The 24,734-nt window shown below is 35.9% G+C and overlaps 1 protein-coding gene across 2 annotated transcripts in view; it reads right to left on the reverse strand.

The window, feature by feature from the left end:
• RADX (RPA1 related single stranded DNA binding protein, X-linked) overlaps nucleotides 1-24,734 on the reverse strand; it is a 75,281-nt gene that overhangs the window by 17,996 nt on the left and 32,551 nt on the right. For both annotated transcript variants that reach the window (XM_023203106.1, XM_023203105.2), the window contains one exon: nucleotides 19,742-19,815. In XM_023203106.1, the coding sequence (XP_023058874.1) occupies nucleotides 19,742-19,815 (74 nt within the window). The remainder of the gene's footprint in view (nucleotides 1-19,741; nucleotides 19,816-24,734) is intronic.

Genomic DNA, 24,734 nt, shown 5'->3' on the forward strand with positions numbered 1-24,734 from the left:
AAATTGAGATGAAAGACCCCCTCAATTATTGTTGTTCTCTATTATGAAATCAAATTATCATTTATGTATGATTAAAATCTAACAAATTAAGTTTCTAATGCAGAATATAATTTATCCCTTATTGATATAGTTAGGCTTTGTATTCCTACCCAAATCTCATCTTGAGTTGTAATCCCCAGGTGTTGAGGGAGAGACCTAGTGAGAGGTGATTGTATCATGGGGGGTGGTTTTCCCATGCTGTTCTCATGATCAGATAGTTCTCACAAGATCTGATGGTTTTATAAGTGTTTGATCTTTCCTCCTGCACACACTCTCTCTCTTGCCTGCTGCCATATAAGACGTGCCTGGCATGATTGCAGGTTTCCCAGCCATGTGGAACTGTGAGCCAATTAAACCTCTTTTCTTTATAAATTACCCAGTCTCAGGTAGTCATTTATAGCAGTGTGAGAACAGACAATACACATATACATTATGACATTCATTCAGCAAACAATTACAAAAGCACCTATTATGTGCCAGACATTGTGTTAAGGAATTTGGTACAAGTAATATTTTGAATAAATAATGTACCACAGTAGAATCAGAAACACAGTAAAATCAGAAAAAAAATTAATTTTGGAACAACATTTCTGCTAGCTGAGACAGGCTGACAGCTTCAGTTTACCAAAGTTGCTGACTTGCTTTCTTGCCTATGTCCTGGTATTCTTATCCTAGCATAAAAAGCCTTGCTGAGGCAGAAGGTGGCTGCAATAGCAAGGTTTCAGTATGGTTAATATACTACTTCTGATTATCAGACTTTATTACATATTCCCAGAGTACTTGCTTGGTTTCTTAAGCCTAGTTGGAGACTTATTGAAAACTTATTACAAGGTAAAGTATTAGTTTGAGTTGTAAGGGAAAATGAAGAAGTTGAACACATACTTCTTACTCATCGGGAATTTAAAATATTGCAATACTACAAAAGAGTTTTTTGAACTAAAAATTCAGTTGATGAACACACAAATTCCTATAATAATGATTGATAACAAAAGGGCTAAAAAACTTAGTCACACATGGAAAGATCAAAAGGAATAAATCAAAGCTGAGAAAAAGAGTTAGTAGGACTTAATTGATGATTGGGAAATGACTTCATCTTTTGTATCTTCTAGAAGTAAATCTCTTCTCAAACTAATAAAAGTACATAATCAGAACAACGATTAGTAGGTATTACAGTGATCTAACCCATATGAAACATTCCTGCTTGACTTATTTGAGAATACAGCATGCAAAAGAAAAAGTGATATGCTATTCTAATTTTTAAAAAGTAAGTACTTACATCTACCTTATAGAAAACAATTATATGATTGACCTGTTCGGAAGAAGTCAGAATATTTTCTATGCATATTTTCTTATTTGAGTGTTAATATTAAGAACTGCCAAGGTACAAATGTTTATATGAAAAATTCCTCTAAAGAAACATGCTTTATTTTTTTATTTTAGTAACTGGGGACTACAATTACCTACCTCAATTATATCTTCATAATTAACTAATACAAATAGGTATGAAATCAATACAGGAGACACTGGCAGGTATTGGTTGTGAATAGTAACAAATAAAAGGCAATAAACAGGAAAGAGATAAAATATATCTAGAGGTCAGGTTTTTCTAAAAATAAGATGGAAAATCATGAACTAGTTTTTTTTGAATGTTAATAAAATTACTATATGAAACATGTTATATTTTAAACTTAATGCATAGGTAAAATATAGGTTAATTACTTAGCAAAATTATGTTTTTATATTTTACAATTATAATTTTCATTCTATTATTTCAGTTATCTATTTTACTCATTTCTGGTGAGATTGGTTCAATGTTTTAATGAGGAACATTTACATTTAAGTCATAAGGTTAAAAAAAGAATGCAATTCAAATGTATATACGTAAGCATGGTGAATTTTTTAAAAAAATCTACTCCAAGCATTTCATTATGTGGATAAGAGTGGTAGGTTGATAGAGGCAGGCTCACACCTGTAATTCCAGCACTTTAGGAGCCTGAGGCAGGAGGACTTCTTGAGGCCCGGAGTTCAAGACCAGCTTAGGCAACATAGGGAGACCCTGTCTGTACAAAATAATAATAATAACAACAACAATAATAATAATAATAATAATAAGCAGGCATTGTGGCACACACCTATGGTCCCATCTACTGGAGTAGCTGAGGTGGGAGGAACGCTTGAGCCTGGTAGGTCGAGGCTGCAGTGAGCCATGATCGTGCCATTGCACTCCTGCCTGGGTGACAGAGCAAGACTCTGTCCCTCCCCCAAAAAAATGTGATGGGGTGTATGGAGACATGGGGGAGGAAAAGGAGCTATTTTCTCTGCCTCTCCTTCTTGCCTCCACTGATCCCTCCCTGATGCAAGATCTACAAGGCTGAAAAATAACAGGGTATTCCAGTCAGTATGTTTAGTAGCAAGTATATAACAGATTTTTAAAGACTAGTGAAAGCCAGAGGCTACCTGTAATGCCTTGTGTTACTGTTAACTTTTCAAATGTATGTCTGAGTTACTAGATATAAGCACAAACCACACAAACATATTAATTGTATATTCACAAAATGAATGACTTTTGAATTTACAAGCATAGAAAAAGCCAAAGCTATCATGAAACTACCTGGGAATACATTAGTGACCATGTTGACACATATAGATCTAATTCATTCATTAAAACTGCAATATAGTATTACAGTATACTAATACGTTATATTTACAATCCTCTGTTAATTAAAATTTAGCTTTCAATATTCCCTATTATAAATAATGTTCCAAAAAACATCTTGGAATATGTCTCCCTATATGGCCAAAGACATAAATGGAATTTCTAGGTCACAGAGTATAACACATTCTCAACAAATTAGGTATTGTCAAATTATTCTCAAATGGTAGTTGCAGCATATTTATTCTAAGAAAGGGGGGAGGTGCATGAGTCTCTCCCTAATACAAATACCTACTCCAGCTGGAATACTGAGTTTGTTAAAAAGAGACAAGGAGTAGGTAATTGAGGGATCCTTGACTCTTCTCATTTCTCTACTTTAAATTTTTATCAATATCCAGTTATAGTTGATTGTATCAGAAATCTACTTTTCTGATGTAAGTATAGACATTCCAGCTTTCTTTTGTATGGTATGCACTTTTCCATCTTTTTATATCATATCTTTACATTTTAAATTGGTTTTCTTTTAGATGGTATATGGTTGGGTCTTATTTTTGTATCCAATATGATAATCTCCACTTTTTACTTGGGATATTTATACTATTTATTTTAATATACAGGCATACCTTGCTTTAATGCACTTTATTGTGCTTCACAGATATTGCATTTTTTGCAAATTGAGGGTCTGTGGGAACCCTGTGTTGAGTCTCTGTGTCATGTTTTGGTAATTATCACAATATTTCAAACTTTTAAAATATTATATCTATTATGGTGACCTGTGATTACTGATCTTTGATGCTACTATTGTAATTGTTTTGAGGCCCCACAAACCACACCCATATAAGATAGCAAACTTAATTGAAAAATACTGTGTGTGTTCTAACTGCCCCAACTACTGGCCATTTCCCCAAGTCTCCCTACTCCCTAAGACAAAATAATATTGAAATTAGGCCAATTAATAACCTTATAATGTTTTCTAAGTGTTCAAGTGAAAGGAGAGTCACACATCTCTCATTTTAAATCAAAACCTAGAAACAATTTAGTTTAGTGAGGAAGGCATGTCAAAAACCAAGATAGGCTGAAAACTAAGGCCTTCTGAGCCAAACAATTAGCCAAGTTGAGAATGCAAAGGAAAAGTTCTTGAAGGAAAGTAATGCTATTCTAGTGAACACTTGCATGATAACAAGGTGAAACAGCCTTATTGCTGATCTGGATAAAGTTTTGGTGGTCTGAATAGAAGATCATGCTAGCCACAATACTCCCTAAGGCCAAAGCCTAATTACTAGCAAGGCCCTAACTCTCTTCAATTCTATGAAGGCTAAGAGAAGTGACAAAGCTGGAGAAGAAAAGTTGGAAGCTAGCAGAGATTGGTTCATGAGGTTTAAGAAAGAAGCTATCTCCATAACATAAAAGTGCAAGGTGAAGCAGCAAGTTCTGATGTAGAAGCTGCAAGTTACCCAGAAAATCCAGCTAAGATAACTGATGAAGGTGGCTACACTGAACAACAGATTTTCAATGGAGATAAAATAGCTTTGTATTGGAAGAAGATGCCATCTGAGACTTTCATAGTTAGAGAGGAAAAGTTAATGCCTGGCTTTAAATCTTCAAAGGACAGGCTGACTCTCTTCTTAGGGGCTAATGCAACTTTAAGTTGAAACTAACGCTCATTTACCAAAAATCCTAGGACCCTTAAGAATTATGCTAAATCTACTCTGCCTGTGCTCTAGAAATGGAACAAAGCCTCAATGACAGCACATCTGTCTATGGTATAGTTTACTGAATATTTTAAGCCCACTATTGAGACCTACTGCTCAGATAAAAAGATTCCCCTCAAAATATTACTGCTCACTGACAATGCACCTGGTCACTCAGGAGCTCTGATGGAGATGTACAAAGAGTTCAATGTTGTTTTCGTGCCTGCAAACACAACAACCATTCAGAAGCCCATGGATCAAGGAATAATTCTGGCTTTCAAGTCTTAATTCTTAAGAAATGCATTTCATAAGGCTACAGCTACCATAGTGATTCCTTTGATGTATCTGGGCAAAAGTGAAAACTGAAAACCTCCTGGAAATTTGAATACCTTGTGGAAAGGATTCACCATTCTAGATGCCATTTAAAGTTATTTGTGATTTATGGAATGAGGTCAAAATATCAACATTAACAGGAGTTTAGAAGAAATTGATTCCAACCCCCATAGATGACTTTGAGGGGTTCAACACTTTAGGGTAGGAAGTAACTGCAGAAGTGGTGGAAATGGCAGGAGAACTAGCATTAGAAGTGGAGTCTGAAGATGTTACTAAATTGCTGCAATCTCTCTATAAAACTTGAATGGATGAAGAGTTGCTTCTTACAAATGAACAAAGGTGTTTTTTTTTTTTTTTTTGAGATTGAATCTATTCCTGGTGAAGATGTTGTGAACATTTGTTAAAATGAAAATAAAGAATTTAGAATATTACATAAGCTTAGCATAATAGATAAAGTGGAGGCAAGGTTTGAAAGGAGTGACTCCAATTTTGAAAGAAGTTCTACTGTGGGTAAAATGCTGTCAAACAGCATCACACACTGAAGAGAAATCTTTCCTGAAAGGAAAAGTCGACTGATGTGGCAAAATTTATTGCTGTCTTATTTTAAGAAACTGCCACAGCCAATTCCTCAAGGCTCTAGAACTAGAAATACCATTTGATCCAGTCATCCCATTACTGAGTATATACCCAGAGGATTATAAATCATGCTGCTATAAAGACATATGCACATGTATGTTTATTGTGGCACTATTCACAATAGCAAAGACTTGTAACCAACCCAAATGTCCCTCAATGATAGACTGGATTAAGAAAATGTGGCACATATACGCCATGGAATACTATGCAGCCATAAAAAAGGATGAGCTTGAATTAAAAACACATAGTTGGGATAGGCAGGTGCACCCAAGATGGTCAAATAGGAACAACTCCAGCCTGAAGTTCCCAGCGTGAGCGACACAGAAGATGGGTGATTTCTGCATTTTCAACTGAGGTACCGGGTTCATCTCACTGGGGTGTGTCGGACAGTTGGTGCTGGTCCACGGGTGAAGCCTGACCAGTGAGAGCTGAAGCAGGGCAAGGCATCGCCTCACCTGGGAAGTGCAAGGGGGAAGGGAATTCCCTTTCCTAGCCAAAGGAAATTGAGACATACAACACCTGGAAAATCAGGTAACTCTCACCCTAATGCTGCACTTTACCAAGGGTCCCAGCAAATGGCACACCAGGAGATTATATCCCACACCTGACCTGGAGGTTCCCACACCCACAGAGCCTCCCTCATTGCTAGCACAGCAGTCTGAGATCTAACTGCAAGGTGGCAGCGAGGCTGGGGGAGGGGCTCCCGCCATTGCTGAGGCTTAAGTAGGTAAACAAAGTCACTGGAAAGCTCGAATTGGATGAAGCCCACCACAGCTCAAGAAGGCCGGCCTGCCTCTGTAGACTCCAACTCTGGGGACAGAGCATAGCTAAACAAAAAGCAGCAGAAACCTCGGCAGAGGTAAATATCCCTATCTGACAGCTTTGAAGAGAGCAGTGAATCTCCTAGGACAGAGACTGAGATCTGAGAATAGACAGACTGCCTGCTCAAGTGGGTTCCTGACCCCTGAGGAGCCTAACTGGGAGACATCCCCCACTAGGTGCAGACCGACACCTCACACCTCACATGGCTGGGTACACCCCTGAGACGAAGCTTCCAGAGCAAGAATCAGACAGCAACACTTGCTGTTCAGCAAGATTCTATCTTCTGCAGCCTCCGCTGCTGATACCCAGGCAAACAGGGTCTGGAGTGGACCTCAAGCAAACTCCAACAGACCTGCAGCTGAGGGTCCTGACTGTTAGAAGGAAAACTAACGAACAGGAAGGACACCCACACCAAAACCCCATCAGTACGTCACCATCATCAAAGAACAAAGGCAGATAAAACCACAGAGATAGGGAAAAAGCAGTGCAGAAAAGCTGGACATTCAAAAAATCAGAGCGCATCTCCCCCTCCAAAGGAATGCAGCTCATTGCCTGCAATGGAACAAAGCTGGACGGAGAATGACTTTGATGAGTTGAGAGAAGAAGGCTTCAGTCCATCAAACTTCTCAGAGCTAAAGGAGGAACTATGTAACCAGCGCAAAGAAACTAAAAACCTTGAAAAAAGATTTGATGAATGGCTAACTAGAATAACCAAAGTAGAGAAGTCCTTAAAAGAACTGATAGAGATGAAAACCATAACACGAGAACTACGTGACAAATGAACAAGCTTCAGTAACCAACTCAATCAACTGGAAGAAAGAGTATCAGTGATTTAAGATCAAATGAATGAAATGAAGCAAGAAGAGAAGTGTAGAGAAAAAAGAATAAAAAGAAATGAACAAAGCCTGCAAGAAGTATGGGATTATGTGAAAAGACCAAATCTACATCTGATTGGTGTGCCTGAAAGTGAGGGGAAAAATGGAACCAAGTTGGAAAACACTCTGCGGGATATTATCCAGGAGAACTTCCTCAACCTAGTAAGGAAGGCCAACATTCAAATTCAGGAAATACAGAGAATGCCACAAAGATACTCCTCAAGAAGAGCAACTCCAAGACACATAATTGTCAGATTCACCAAAGTTGAAATGAAGGAAAAAATGTTAAGGGCAGCCAGAGAGAAAGGTCGGGTTACCCACAAAGGGAAGCCCATCAGACTAACAGCAGATCTCTCGGCAGAAACTCTATAAGCCAGAAGAGAGTGGGGGCCAATATTCAACATTCTTAAGAAAAGAATTTTAAACCCAGAATTTCATATCAAGCCAAACTAAGTTTCATAAATGAAGGAGAAATAAAATCCTTTAGAGACAAGCAAATGCTGAGAGATTTTGTCATCACCAGGCCTGAACTACAAGAGATCCTGAAGGAAGCTCTAAACATGGAACGGAAAAACAGGTACCAGCCATTGCAAAAACATGCCAAAATGTAAAGTCCATCGATGCTAGGAAGAAACTGCATCAACTAACGAGCAAAATAACCAGCTAATATCACAATGACAGGATCAAGTTCACACATAACAATATTAACCTTAAATGTAAATGGACTAAATGGTCCAATTAAAAGACACAAACAGGCAAACTGGATAAAGAGTCAAGACCCATCAGTTTGTTGTATTGAGGAGACCCATTTCACACGCAGAGACACACATAGGCTCAAAATAAAGGGATGGAGGAAGATCTACCAAGCAAATGGAAAACAAAAAAAAGCAGGGGTTGCAATCCTAGTTTCTGATAAAACAGACTTTACACCATCAAAGATCAAAAGAGACAAAGAAGGCCATTACATAATGGTAAAGGGATCAATTCATCAGGAAGAGCTAACTATCCTAAATATATATGCACCCAATACAGGAGCACCCAGATTCATAAAGCAAGTCCTTAGAGACTTACAAAGAGACTTAGACTCCCATACAATAATAATGGGAGATTTTAACACCCCACTGTCAACATTAGACAGATCAATGTGACAGAAAGTTAACAAGGATATCCAGGAATTGAACTCAACTCTGCACCAAGTGGACCTAATAGACATCTACAGAACTCTCCACCCCAAAGCAACAGAATATAGATTCTTCTCAGCACCACATCACACTTATTCCAAAAGTGACCACATAGTTGGAAGTAAAGCACTCCTCAGTAAATGTACAAGAACAGAAATTGTAACAAACTGTCTCTCAGACCACAGTGCAATCAAACTAGAACTCAGGACTAAGAAACTCAATCAAAACCGCTCAACTACATGGAAACTGAACAACCTGCTCCTGAATGACTACTGGGTACATAACGAAATGAAGGCAGAAATAAAGATGTTCTTTGAAACCAATGAGAACAAAGATACAACATACCAGAATCTCTGGGACACATTTAAAGCAGTGTGTAGAGGGAAATTTATAGCACTAAATGCCCACAAGAGAAAGCAGGAAAGATCTAAAATTGACACCCTAACATCACAATTAAAAGAACTAGAGAAGCAAGAGCAAACACATTCAAAAGCTAGCATAAGACAAGAAATAACTAAGATCAGAGCAGAACTGAAGGAGATAGAGGCAAAAAAAAACCCTCCAAGAAATCAATGAATCCAGGAGCTGGTTTTTTGAAAAGATCAACAAAATTGATAGACCACTAGCAAGACTAATAAAGAAGAAAAGAGAAAAGAGAGAAGAATCAAATAGATGCAATAAAAAGTGATAAAGGGGATATCACCACCGACCTCACAGAAATACAAATTACCATCAGAGAATACTATAAACACCTCTACGCAAATCAACTAGAAAATCTAGAAAGAATGAATAATTTCCTGGACACTTACACTCTCCCAAGACTAAACCAGGAAAAAGTTGAATCCCAGAATAGACCAATAGCAGGCTCTGAAATTGAGGCAATAATTAATAGCCTACCAACCAAAAAAAGTCCAGGACCAGATGGATTCACAGACGAATTCTACCAGAGGTACAAGGAGGAGTTGGTACCATTCCTTCTGAAAGTATTCCAATCAACAGAAAAAGAGGGAATCCTCCATAACTCATTTTACGAGGCCAACATCATCCTGATACCAAAGCCTGGCAGAGATATAACAACAAAAAAAGGAGAATTTTTGACCAATATCCTTGATGAACATCGATGCAAAAATCCTCAATAAAATACTGGCAAACCGAATCCAGCAGCACATCAAAAAGCTTATCCACCATGATCAAGTGGGCTTCATCCCTGGGAGGCAAGACTTGTTCAACATATGCAAATCAATAAATGTAATCCAGCATATAAACAGAACCAAAGACAAAAACCACATGATTATCTCAATAGATGCAGGAAAGGCCTTTGACAAAATTCAACAGCCCTTCATGCTAAAACCTCTCAATATATTCGATATTGATGGAATGTATCTCAAAATAATAAGAGCTATTTATGAGAAACCCACAACCAATATCATACTAAATGGGCAAAAACTGGAAGCATTCCCTTTGAAAACTGGCACAAGACAGGGATGCCCTCTCTCACCACTCCTATTCAACATAGTGTTGGAAGTTCTGGCTAGGGCAATCAGGCAAGAGAAAGAAATCAAGGGTATTCAGTTAGGAAAAGAAGAAGTCAAATACTCCCTGTTTGCAGATGACATGATTGTATATTTAGAAAATCCCACTGTCTCAGCCCAAAATCTCCTTAAGCTGATAAGCAACTTCAGCAAAGTCTCAGGATACAAAATTAATGTGCAAAAATCACAAGCATTCTTATACACCAGTAACAGACAAACAGAGAGTCAAATCATGAGTGAACTCCCATTCACAATTGCTTCTAAGAGAATAAAATACCTAGGAATCCAACTTACAAGGGATGTAAAGGACCTCTTCAAGGAGAACTACAAACCACTGCTCAGTGAAATAAAAGAGGACACAAACAAATGGAAGAACCTACCATGCTCGTGGATAGGAAGATTCAATATTGTGAAAATGGTCATACTACCCAAGGTCATTTATAGATTCAATGCCATCCCCATCAAGCTACCAATGAATTTCTTCACAGAATTGGAAAAAACTGCTTTAAAGTTCATATGGAACCAAAAAAGAGCCCGCATTGCCAAGACAATCCTAAGCCAAAAGAACAAAGCTGGAGGCATCACGCTACCTGACTTCAAACTGTACTACAAGGCTACAGTAACCAAAACAGCATGGTACTGGTACCAAAACAGAGATATAGACCAATGGAACAGAACAGAGCCCTCAGAAATAATACCACACATCTACAGCCATCTGATCTTTGACAAACCTGAGAAAAACAAGAAATGGGGAAAGGATTCCCTATTGAATAAATGGTGCTGGGAAAATTGGCTAGCCACAAGTAGAAAGCTGAAACTGGATTCTTTCCTTACTCCTCATACGAAAATTAATTCAAGATGGATTAGAGACTTAAATATTAGACCTAAAATCATAGAAACCCTAGAAGAAAACCTAGGTAATACCATTGAGGACATAGACATGGGCAAGGACTTCATGTCTAAAACACCAAAAACAATGGCAACAAAAGCCAAAATTGACAAATGGAATCTAATTAAACTAAAGAGCTTCTGCCCAGGAAAAGAAACTACCATCAGAGTGAACAGGCAACCTACAGAATGGGAGAAACTTTTTGCAATCTACTCATTGGACAAAGGGCTAATATCCAGAACCTACAAGGAACTCAATCAAATTTACAAGAAAAAAACAAACAACCCCATCAAAAAGTGGGCAAAGGATATGAACAGACATTTCTCAAAAGAAGATATGCATACAGACAACAGACACATGAAAAAATGCTCATCATCACTCGCCATCAGAGAAATGCAAGTCGAAACCACAATGAGATACCATCTCACACCAGTTAGAATGGCAATCATTGAAACATCAGGAAACAACAGGTGCTGGAGAAGATGTGGAAAAATAGGAACACTTTTACACTGTTGGTGGGACTGTAAACTAGTTCAACTATTGTGGAAAACAGTGTGGCAATTCCTCAAGGATCTAGAACTAGAAATACCATTTGACCCAGCCATCCAATTATTGAGCATGTACCCAAAGGATTATAAGTTATGATGTTATAAAGACACATGCACACGTATGTTTATTGTGGCACTATTCGCAATAGCAAAGATTTGGAATCAATCCAAATGTACATCAGTGACAGACTGGATTAAGAAAATGTGGCACATATACACCATGGAATACTATACAGCCATAAAAAGGATGAGTGTGTGTCCTTTGTAGGGAGATGGATGCAGCTGGAAACCATCATTCTCAGCAAACTATCGCAAGAACAGAAAACCAAACACCGCATGTTCTCACTCATAGGTGGGAATTGAACAATGAGATCACTTGGACACAGGAAGGGGAACATTACACACCAGGTCCTATTGTAGGGAGAGGGTAGAGGGGAGGAATAGCATTAGGAGAAATACCTAATGTGAATGATGAGTTAATGGGTGCAGCACACCAACACGACACATGTATATATATGTAACAAACCTGCATGCTGTGCACATGTACCCTAGAACTTAAAGTATAAAAAAAAAAAGGATGAGCTCATGTCCTTTGTAGGGACATGGATGAAGCTGGAAACCATCATTCTGAGCAAACTATCGCAAGGACAAAAAACCAAACACCACATGTTCTCACTCATAGGTGGGAATTGAACAATGAGAACACTTGGACACAGGGTGGGGAACATCACACACCGGGGCCTGTCATGGGCTGGGGAGTGGGGGAAGGGATAGCATTAGGAGATACACCTAATGTAAATGATGAGTTAACAGGTGCAGCACACCAACATGGCACATGTATACATTTGTAACAAACCTGCACATTGTGCACATGTACCCTAGAACTTAAAGTATAATAAAAAAAGAAAATCTGAAAAAATAAAGCTGGTAACAACTTAAAAATAAAAGAAACTGCCATAGCCATTAACATAAGGCAAGACCCTCCACCAGCAGAAAGACTATGACTCACTGAAGGCTCAGATGATGGTTAACATTTATTAGCAATAGAGTATTTTTAAATTAAGGTATGTACATTTTTGGATTTAATGATATTGCATACTTATTAGAATGTAAACATAATTTTATATGTCCTGAAAAACTTAAAAATTTGTGTGATTCGCTCTACTGTAATTTTCACTTTATTCTAATGGTTTGGCACTAAACCCACAGTATCTCTGAGGTATGCGTGCAATTAACCATGGAAGGGCTTAAATTTACTACTTTTCTATTGTTTCTCCTTGAGTCATCTATTCCTTAGATCGATTTTCTCTTTTCCTGCCTTCTCTTCGATTGAATGTTTTAAAAAATGATCCTCAGGAACACTTTTACACTGTTGGTGGGATTGTAATCTAGTTCAACCATTATGGAAAACAGTATGGCGATTCCTCAAGGATCTAGAACTAGATGTACCATATGACCCAGCCATCCCACTACTGGGTATATACCCAAAGGATTATAAATTATGCTACTACAAAGACACATGCACACGTATGTTTATTGCGGCACAATTCACAATAGCAAAGACTTGGAATCAACCCAAATGTCCATCAGTGACAGACTGGATTAAGAAAATGTGGCACATATACACCATGGAATACTATGCAGCCATAAAAAAGGATGAGTTTGCGTCCTTTGTAGGGACATGGATGCAGCTGGAAACCATCATTCTTAGCAAACTATCACAAGAAGAGAAAACCAAACACCGCATGTTCTCACTCATAGGTGGGAACTGAACAATGAGCTCACTTGGACTCGGGAAGGGGAACATCACACAACGGGGCCTATCATGGGGGGGGGAGGGGGGAGGGATTGCATTGGGGAGTTATACCTGATATAAATGATGAATTGATGGGTGCTGACGAGTTGATGGGTGCAGCACACCAACATGGCACATGTATACATATGTAACAAACCTGCACGTTATGCACATGTACCCTAGAACTTAAAGTTTAATAAAAATAAAATAAAATAAAAAAAAGAAAAAAAAAAAAAAGAAAAAACAAAAAATGATCCCTTGGTAGATTCTGGATACTAGCCTTTCATCAGATGGACAGATTGCAAAAATTTTCTCCCATTCTGTAGGTTGCCTGTTCATTCTGGTGATAGTCTCTTTTGCTGTGCAGAAGCTCTTTAGTTTAATTAGATCCCATTTGTCAATTTTGGCTTTTGTTGCCATTGCTTCTGGTGTTTTAGTCATAAAGTCTTTGCTCATGCCTATGTCCTGAGTGATATTGCCTAGGTTTTTTTCTAGGGTTGTTATGGATTTAGGTCTTACGTTTAAGTCTTTAATCCATCTTGAATTAATTTTTGTATAAGGTGTAAGGAAGGGGTCCAGTGTCAGTTTTCTGCATGTGGCTAGTCAGTTTTCCCAACACCACTTATTAAATGGGGAATCCCTTCCCCATTTCTTGTTTTTCTCAGGTTTGTCAAAGATCAGATGGTTGTTGATGTGTGGTGTTATTTCTGAGGCTTCTATTCTGTTCCATTGGTCACTTAAACAAATTTACAAGAAAAAAAAAAAAAAAACCACTCAAGAAGTGGGTGAAGGATATGAACAGACACTTCTCAAAAGAAGACATTTATGCATCCAACAAACATATGAAAAAAAGCTCATCATTACTGGTCATTACAGAAATGCAAATCAAAACCACAATAAGATACCGTCTCATGCCAGTTAGAATGGTGATCATTATAAAGTCAGGAAACAACATATGCGGGAGAGGATGTGGAGAAAGAGGAATACATTTACACTGTTGGTGGAAGTGTAAATTAGTTCAACCATTGTGGAAGACAGTGTGGTGATTCCTCAAGGATCTAGAACCAGAAATACCATTTGACCCAGCAATCCCATTACTGGGTATATACTCAAAGGATTGTAAATTATTCTGCTATAAAGACATATGCACATGTATATTTATTGAGGCACTGTTCACAATAGCAAAGACTTGGAACCATCCCAAATGCCCATCAATGATAGACTGGATAAAGAAAATGTGGCACATATACACCATGGAATACTATGCAGCCATAAAAACGGATGAGTTCATGTCATTTGCAGGGATATGGATGAAGCTGGAAACCATCATTCTCAGCAAATTAACACAAGAACAGAAAACCAAACACCGCATGTTCTCACTAATAAGTGGGAGTTGAACAATGAGCACACATGGACACAGGGAGGGGAATATCACACACTGGGTGCCTGTCAGCAAGTTGGGGGCTAGGAGAGGGATAGCATTAGGAGAAATACCTAATGCAGATGATGGGTTGATGGGTGCAGCAAACCACCATGGCACGTATATACCTATGTAACAAACCTGCACGTTCTGCAAATGTATCCCAGAACTTAAACGTATAATAAAATAAAATAAAATAAAATAAAAAATAATCCCATTAAACCCTGCTATTGATTAGCTACACTTTTTTTTTTTTTTAGTGTTTTCTCTAAGGTCTATAATATACAACATTAACTTACTACAATCTACCTTCAAATGATGCTATGCATCTTCATGCATGTAGTGTAAGAATTTTAGAACAGTGTATTTCCATATTCCCTTCAGTTATCATGCTATTTTTTCATAACACTTTACTTCTATATAAACTATAAACTCCACAATATATTTTTACTATTTCTGATCTAAAAGAAAAATGAGAAAATGTATTTTATTTTACCCACCTATTTACTATTTCTAGTGCTTTATCTTCCTTTATTTAGATCAAAATTTCTATCAGGTGTTACACGTTTTCTGCCTGAAGAACTTCCTTTAATATTTTTCATTGTGTAGGTCTGGTGGTGATGAAATCTCTCAGGTTTTGTCTTTATTTTGCCTTTATTTTTAAAAGTTATATCCACTGTGTATAGAATTCTAAGTTCACAGGATTTTTTTTTGACAGAATCTGACTCTGTCACCCAGGCTGGAGTGCAGTGGTGTAATTTTGGCTCACTGCAACCTCCGCCTCCTGAGTTCAAGCAATTCTCCTGCCTCAGCCTCCCAAGTCACAGGTAATACAGGCATGCTCCGTGATTATATAATTTCTTAAGAGACATCTGCTGTAATGCTTGTCTTTGCTCCTTTGTGACTTATGTGTATTTTTTCTTTTCTCTTCCGCTTCTTTTAAGATTTCATTTATCCTGGTTTTCAGTGGTGTGTGTGTGTGTGTGTGTGTGCATTTAATGATGTTTTTGTCTCCTTGTTCTATTATTTTAAGAGGAGTGCACCATGATTGTTAAGTGCATCAACTGCTCTTTTAAAATCTACCAGGTTATTTACCTTTTTAATATTATATTATATGTTATATACATTCATGATTGTTATTGTATTCTTAGTGGAATGTCCACTTATCATCCTATATATTCTATATTGTCCCTATTTACCTTTACTTATAGTTTTTACCTTAAATTCTATTTACTTCATATGAATATTGTTATACCACTTTTCTCTTGGTTAGTATATATCAGGTATACATTTTGCCATACCTTTATTTTTAACCTTTCATATAATTTTGCTTAAGTATGTCTCTCTCTTAAAAAAATTTTTTTGAGGTGGGTTCTCACTCTGTTGCCCAGGCTAAAGTGCAGTGGCTATTCACAGACATGATCATAGCACACTACAGTCTCAAACTCCTGGGCTCAAGTGATCCTCCTGCCTCAGCTTCCTGAGTAGCTAGGACTATAGGTGCATGCCACTGCACCAGGCTGAAGTGTGTCTCTTATATGTAGGATGTAACTGGATTAATTTTTAAGATTGAAATATGAAAGTTTAATACGTTTACATTTATTGAAATTGTTGATCATTCAGAATTATCTCAGCTATATTATTTTGTGTATTATCTTAAAAAGAAGAGAGAGATAGAGTCCCATTATGTTGCCCAGATTGGTCTTGAACTCCTGACCTCAAGTAATCTTCCTGTCTCAGACTCCCCAAGTGCAGGAATCACAGACATAAGCCACCATGCCCAGCCCATGTTTTATCTCAATCAAGCCTTTTCTTTGCTTTTTATAAAACTCCCTTTTTTCTATTTTACTGCCCTGAAAAATTTTTCATAATTCCTCCTCATTTTTTCTGTGCTGCTTCAGAAGTTATACATTCTATCCTATTCTTTCAGCTCGATCTTAAATTTTTTAACTCACATGTTTAAATTTACAAAGTCTGCAGTATATAAATCTCTACTATTTTCCATAAAGATACAATTATCTTAGAATGCTTTAATTCTCATCTTTCCATCCATTTGACCTTAAATAATATTTTCATTCTACTTTGTTTCAAATCCCATGAAATAATGCATTATCATCGTTATTAATTTCTACTGAACATATTTATTTATATTTACCAATATTTTACTAACTTCTTTGCTTACCATTGCTTCTTCCATTCTGATATTTCCTTTTGGTTTGATTTTCCATCTCTCAGAATTCTTTAGTAATTCATTCATTGAGACTCTACAAGTAATAACTCTTTTAGTCTCTGACTATCTGAAAATATCTGTATTTCACCCTCACTCTTGCTTGATTTTTTAGGTAGACATAAAATTCCAGGTTAGGAATTATCTTAACACTTTGAAGACATTTCACTGTCTAAAGCATTATTGTTTTTGGGAAATTTTTCCATCTAATTTTGTTTTCTTTGTTGATGAATCTGTCTTTTATCTCTGCTAGTTTTAAGGATGTTTATCTTTGATGCTCTATGGTTCACTATCATGGTCTGTATCATTTATCACATATCATATGTCTAGATACAGATTATTTTTATTCTACTTGGAATTCACTGTGATCCTTCAACTTAAAAAATTCATATATGTATACATATATATATATATATATATAATTTTGAAAAAATACCCTCTTAAAATACTGCTTCTTCCTATCTCTGTTCTGTCCTCCTGAACCTTTATTGATATAAATTGAACTTTCTCATCCTATCTACCATGTCTCTCAACTTATATTTTACCTTTCTAAACTCTTTACCACTCTCTGGTGTGATTTCCTCAGTATCTCCAAACACATTAAATTATTTCTTCATCTGCATTTATCTATTATTCTACTCATCATCGACTGATCAGTGTGTGCATGGATACCTTTTTCACATGTCAGTTTTTTCTTCATATTGAACTGTTTCAGACTTACTGATTTTTATTTATTCCTTTAACTTTTTAAGTGTGTTTATTTTAGAGCTGGATGTGGTGGCTCAAACCTGTAATCCCAGCACTTTGGGAGGCTGAGGCTGGAGGATCACTTGAGGCCAGGAGTTTGAGATCAACTTGGGAAACATAGTGAGACACTATCTCTATAAAAAAATTATAAAAATAATAAAAATATGTTTAAAAGCCTCTTTCTGATTGGCCTAGTATTTCTAGTTCCTGGGGTATAAATTCTTCCATGTGTTACATCTGATCACATTGTCCTTCAGTAGTAGCTCATTTCCTTTGGAAGTTTGTAATTTTTAACCATGAATCCATTTTCTGTAGACATTGTTTTCCAAGGGAATCCCAAGCACCCTGGGATACAAGAAATCTCTCTTTTAGGAAATTTCACAACTGCCTTTGTCTAGACCTTAGGGTCTTGATTTCACTGATTTTGGACCAGATATTAGTGTTAACTCCTTAGTTCAGTAGCCTCACCATTTTAATCATGTGAACTGCAACCACACTTCCATGCTGCACAGGTCTGGGATTCCACTTTCTCTCGGATGACTTTTTCTCATCCATTGCCCAGGAGATATAGGAAGCTCTTTGATACCTCTCCACATTGATGGTCACAATTTTTCTGCCCTTCTGTAAACTTCCAACTTTACATTAGTTTTACTTCTTCACAAGTAGGAGGCCTGTGGTCTGGAGTCTCCTTCCCATGTGGTTATCATACCCCAGCCTATGAAAAGTAAGGCCTCTATCTAGTTCTGAGATGTCAATGAACATTTTTAATTTTGGTTCCTACTCATTATTAAATTTAAATTCTTTTTTTGTTTCTGGCACCTGGTGATTTTTCATTCTTGTTTAGAGCTTGATTAGACACTTATATTATAATGTTTTTCTTTTGTGGGTTTTCAATTGGCCAGTTTTACCATAAGGCAATCCCTCCTTTTGCTACTGGTCTGTCAGGCTATTCTTGGATTTATTTTTTTCTCTAGCCTAAGACTCAATCAATTATATCTTTCAATTTTAGTTAACAAGTGAATGATTAACTACATCTAAACAAGAGCTTTCTCCAAAACAGCATGGAATAGGAAGGAAAACATGAGATTAATTTCAAATAACCACTCCCTGTGGGATAAACAAAATGTGTCCATAAAGTCCAGCACAGTGCCTGACACATAAATGCTCAATAAATGGCTGGTACTATTATTATACAATTGTGAGAAGTACCATATTATCTTCTACAGGTAAAAGAGAGGGGATAATCTTAGCAGATGCTAATATAGAAATCTTTACGAAGTTTAATCACCAAGTTGACAAGCTGAAGAATAGAATTTAATTGCTTTCTTGGATATTAAACAGAGAATCACAAAACCTGGAACAATTATGGTTTTCTCCTTCATTTTTACAATTTAGAATCCAGGCAAGATCCATTGTCTGAGGAACATTTTTTAATTTCAAATTATGCTTAGCTGGGAAAAAATAATATTTTTCTCCCTAAGTCCCAAAATTACATTTTTTACTGAAATCATCTAAAGTTCTCATTGAAACTTTTGGACAAAGTATTCAGCCTTATAGAGAATAATCAATCTAGAATATGACATGAAAAATGAATAAAAATCTATTATTAACTAACCCACATAAATCTAATAGGTAAGCACAGATGGGTATTATGTTTCTAAAAAGACTTAAAATGTTTAGAATGGACTTGTTCACAATGCCCCAATTTTATATCATGTAACAATCAACAAAAGTCATATTTAAATACTTTGGAAAAGTTCATTGAGACATTAAATTTAACAAGGCAGTATTCAATAAAATGACAGTATCACTTTTGTCTAGGTGGAGGATGAAAACAAAATAACACCAAAAGCAAAGCAAGGAAATAAGGTGATAAAAAGTCTAATCCAGAGAGATGATACCTAAGATCTGACTTAAACCAAACGACCCTATGGACACCCCACCAGAAAAAAATTGTATTACAAAATCACCTCGGAAATGAGGCCAAAGTTCAAACCAGTGAACCCAATAGCAAAGAAAGAAGATACAATTTACTTTTAAGAGATATCCGTATTTGCTGTCAATTAAAAATTAAATTTCCTACTTATTCTTCTATTAAAAATAGTACATTTGAAGAGATATGCTATTGCTAATGAAACAAACTGATAAGTATAAGTTTGTTTATAATTATTTTCACTTTTGGGATGATACCAAATTGATCAGTACATTTTTGACAGTGACCTAAGCTAATATTACTATATGCCAAGCATACATTCTAAGCTCGTATTACTTGTGCTTAGTAATTAAATAGTAATCTTCATAGAATAATGTTTCATACAGTTTTAATAAATAATGATAACAAACAGTAACATACGGTTGAAGATGCTTGGCATGCCTGGTTTAATTCCCTTTGTTTGTACAGAAGCTCCTGGTTGAGGTACAGCAACTCTATGAAGAATAAGAAGAGTATAACCAATCATCATAAAAAGAGCCTCAAATGAAAAACAAATCAATTGGTTCTATTCAGAATTTATTCTAATTCAATAAATTTAGAAAATATACAGGTAAAGTTTGTTGAATAATACATTAAAATACACTAATAATTATGAAAAATATCCATATATAAAACAACTCAAATACTGCAATAGATTGGAATTTTAAGGATTATTCCATAAAATGGAGCATTAATTTTATTATATATTAACTGAAGATAATATTTTTATTCTTTATGACAGAAATTTAAAATTTATTGCATGCACGGCAAATGAAATAATCAAAGTGAAGAGACAACCCACAGAATGGGAGAAAATATTTGCAAACTACTCATCTGACAAGGGATTAATAACCAGAATATATAAGGAGCTCAAACAAAACTGTAAAGGAAAAAAGCTAATAATTTGATGAAAAATGGGGAAAAGATTTGACATTTTTATGAGAAATGAAATTTCTCTAATAGACATTTCTCAAAAAAGACAAACAAATGGCAAACAGGTATATGAAAAGGTGCTCAACATCACTGATCATCAGAGAAATCCAAATCAAAACTATAATGAGATATCATCTCATCCCAGTAAAAATGGTTTAAATCCAAAAGACAGGCAAATAACAAATGCTGACAAGAATGTGGAGAAAGAGAAAACCCTGTATAATGTTGGTAGGAATGTAAGTTAGTATATCCAGTATGGAGAAAAGTTTGGAGGTTTCTACAAAAATTAAAAATTGAGCTACCATATAATTGAGCATCCCCCCCTGCTTGGTATATACCCAAAAGAAAGAAAATCAGTATATCAAAGAGATAGCTGTACTTCCATATTTGTTGCAGCATATTTTACAATACCTAAGGTTTGGAAGCAACCTAAGAGTCCATCAACAGATGAATGGACAAAGAAAATGTGGTACATATACACAATGGAGTACTATTAGGCATAAAATGAATAAGATCCTGTCATTTGCAATGACATGGATGGAACTGGAGATCATTGTGTTAAGTGGAAATAAGATAGGCACAGAAACATAAACATTGCATGTTCTCACTTATTTGTGAGAGCTAAAAATTAAAACAGCCCAACTCATGGAGATAGAGAATAGAGGAAGAATGGTTACCAGAGGCTGGGAAGGGGAGTGGGGGAGTTTGGGAGAGGTATGGATGGTTGATAGGTACAAAAATATAGAAAGATTGAATAAGTCCTACTATTTGATAGCACAACAGGGTGACTATAGTCCATAATAACTTCACTGTACATTTTAAAATAGCTAAAAGACTGTGTAATTTGTTTGTAACACAAAGGATGAATGCTTGAGAGGATGGATACCCCATTCTCCATGATGTGATTATTATGCATTGTGTGCCGGTATCAAAACATCTCATGTACTTCATGAATATGTGTACCTAACATATACTTACAAAAATTAAAAATAAATAAGTAAAAATAAAATAAATGCAATGGCCTAGTTTTTATGTTTTCTTTGTTCAAAAATTATGGAAAACAATCTGGCCTGCCTTTCCAATTTCGGTTCATAGTTTTTTATTAGCCCCATGGTGCTTTAAACCTTCATGCTTTTCTTTCTGCCTGGAACAATCCTATGTCCCTTTCACTTGCCTGGTTAACTCTTACTTATCCTTCAAGATTTAGCCCCAGCATAATTTCCTACAAGAAGCTTCCCCTGATCTCTTGCCAAGGCTAACTGCCCCTTGTATATGCTATTATAGTACTGTGAATAAACTTCTATCATGGCATTCACTATATCATACTGAAATTACAAGTTTAAAAGTCTGTCTCTTTCACCAGACTTAGCTCTCTATGAAAGTATGAACTCATCCTTATCAGTTACATCTGCTATGACCCTATTTCCAAATAAGGTCATATTCAGAAGTCCTGAGGGTTAGGACTTCATCATATGAATTTTGTGGGGACACAATCCAACCCATAAGTCTGCCCTCTGGTCCCACAAAATTCCTGTCCTTCTCATATGCAAAATAGGTTCACCCCATCACAACATCCCCAAAAGTCTTATCCCATAGCAGCAAAATCCATTGATCTGTTGTTTATAAGAAACATACTTTACCTATAAAGATATATGTAAACTGAAAAAAGGATGGGAAAAGATATTCCATGTCAATGGAAACCAAAGAAACCACAGGAGTAGCTATCTTTATATCAGACAAAATCAATTTTGAGACAAAAACAATAAGAAGAGACAAAGAAGGTCACTATATAATGATAAAGGAGTCAATCCAGCAAGACAATATAACAATTTTAAATACGTATGCACTCAACACTGGAGTACCCAGATATATAAACCAAATATTATTAGAGCTAAAGGGACAGATAGGCTGCAGTACAATAATAGCTAGAGACTTCAACACCCCACTTTCAGCACTGGACAAATCTTCTAGATAGAAAATCAACAAAGAAATATTGGACTTAATCTGCACTGTAGATCAAATGGATCTAATAGATATTTACAGAACATGTAATCCAACAGCTGCAGAATACACATTCTTTTCCTCAGCACGTGGATCATTCTCAAGGATAGATTATACGTTAGGTCACAAAACAAGTCTTAAAACATCCAAATAAACAATATCTAGCATCTTTTCTGTCCACAATGGAAGAAAACTAGAAATTAATAACAAGAATGATTTTGGAAGCTATACAAATACATAGAAATTAAACAGCATGTTCTTCAATTACCAATGTGTCAATGAAGAAATTAAGAAGAAAATTGAAAAATTTCTCGAAGCAAATGAAAATAGAAACAAAACATAACAAAACCTAAGGGATACAGCAAAAGCAGTAGTAAGAGGGATGTTTACAGCTATAAGTGCCTCCAACAAAAAAGAAGAAAAAAGTCAAATAAGCAACCTAATGATGCATCTTAAAGAATTAGAAAGGCAAGAGCAAAACAAACCCAAATTAGTGGAAGAAAACAAGATCAGAGCATAATTAAATAAAACTGAAATGAGAAAATCAATACAAAAGATCAATGAAGCAAAAAGTTGCTTTCTTGAAAAGTTCAACAGAACTTACATTTCACCAGACTATGAAAAAAAGAAGATCCAAATAAATAAAATTAGAAATGCAAAAGGAGCTTTTACAACTGATACTGCAGAAATTCAGAGGTTCATTAGTGGCTACTATGTACAACTATATGCCAATGAAATGGAAAATTTAGAAGAAATGGACAAATTCCTAGACACATACAACCTACCAAGATTGAACGAGGAAGAAATCCAAAACCTGAACAGACCAATAACAAGTAATGAGATGGAAGTTGTAATAAAAAGTCTCCCAGTAAAGAAAAGCCTGGGATCCAATGGCTACACTGATGAATTCTACCAAACATTTCAGGAAGAGCTAATATCAATCCTACTCAAACTATTCAAAAAAATGGAGGAGGAAGGAATACTTCCAAACTCATTCTGCAAGGCCAGTATTACCCTTATAACAAAACCAGACAAAGACACATCCATAAAAGAAAACTACAGGCCAATATCTCTGATGAATTTTGATGCAAAAATCCTCAACAAAATACTAGCAAACCAAATTCAACAATATATTAGAATAATCTCACATCATGACCAAGTGAGATTTATCCCTGGGATGCCAAGATGGTTCAACATATCAACAGAATAAAGGATCAAAACCATACAATCATTTCAATTGATGCTGAAAAAACATTTGATAAAATTCAATATCCTTTCATGATAAAAACCCTCAAAAAGCTGTGGATAGAAGGAATGTACTTCAACATAATAAAAACCATATATGAAAGACCCACAACTAGCATCATACTGAATGGGGAAAAACTGATAGCCTTTCTTCAGATCTGGAAGACAACAAGGATGCACACTTTCACCCCTCTTATTAAACACAGTACTGGAAGTCCTAGCTAAAGCAATCAGACAAGAGAAAGAAATAAAGGGCATCCAACTTGGAAAGGAAGAAGTCAAATAATCCTTGTTTGCAAAGGATATGATTTTATATTTGGAAAAACTTAAAGACTCCACAAGAAAACTATTAGAACTCGTAAACTCACTAAAGTTGCAGGATACAAAATCAACATACACAAATCAGTAGCATTTCTTTATGCCAAAAGTGAAAAATGTGAAAAAGAAATTAAAAAGTAATCCCATTTACAACAGCCACACATAAAATTAAATACCTAGGAATGAACATAACCAAACAAGTGAAAGATGTCTATAATGAAAACTATAAAACACTGATGAAAGAAATTGAAGAGGACTTTCAAAAATGGAAAAATACTGTATGATCATGTATTAGAAGAATCAATTTATTACAATGTCTATACTGCTGAAAGCAATCTACATATTCAATGCAATCCCTGTCAAAATACCAATGACATTCTTCACAGAAATAGAAAATACCATCCTAAAATTTAGATGGAACCACAAAAGACCCAGAATAGCCAAAGCTATCCTAACCAACATATGCAAATCAATGTGATATATCATATCAACAGAATAAAGGACCAAAACCATACAACCATTTCAATTGATCAACACACAAATCCATACACCTAAAGTGAACTCATTTTTAACAAAGGTGTCAAGAACATACACTGGGGTAAAGACAGTCTTTCCAATAAATGGTGCTGGGAAAGCTGGATATCCATATGCAGAAGAATGAAACTATACCCCTATCTCTCGCCATATACAAAAATCAACTCAAAATGGATTAAAGACCTAAATCTAATACATCAAGGTATGAAACTGCTACAAGAAAACATTGGGGAAAATCTACAGGACATTGGTCTGGGCAAATATTTCTTGAGTAATACCCCATAAGAACAGGCAACCAAAGCAAAAATGGACAAATAGAATGACATCAAGGTAAAAAGCTTCT

The sequence above is a fragment of the Piliocolobus tephrosceles genome, chromosome 12 (genome assembly GCF_002776525.5).
Source record: "Piliocolobus tephrosceles isolate RC106 chromosome 12, ASM277652v3, whole genome shotgun sequence".
Classification (NCBI taxonomy): Eukaryota; Metazoa; Chordata; class Mammalia; order Primates; family Cercopithecidae; genus Piliocolobus; species Piliocolobus tephrosceles.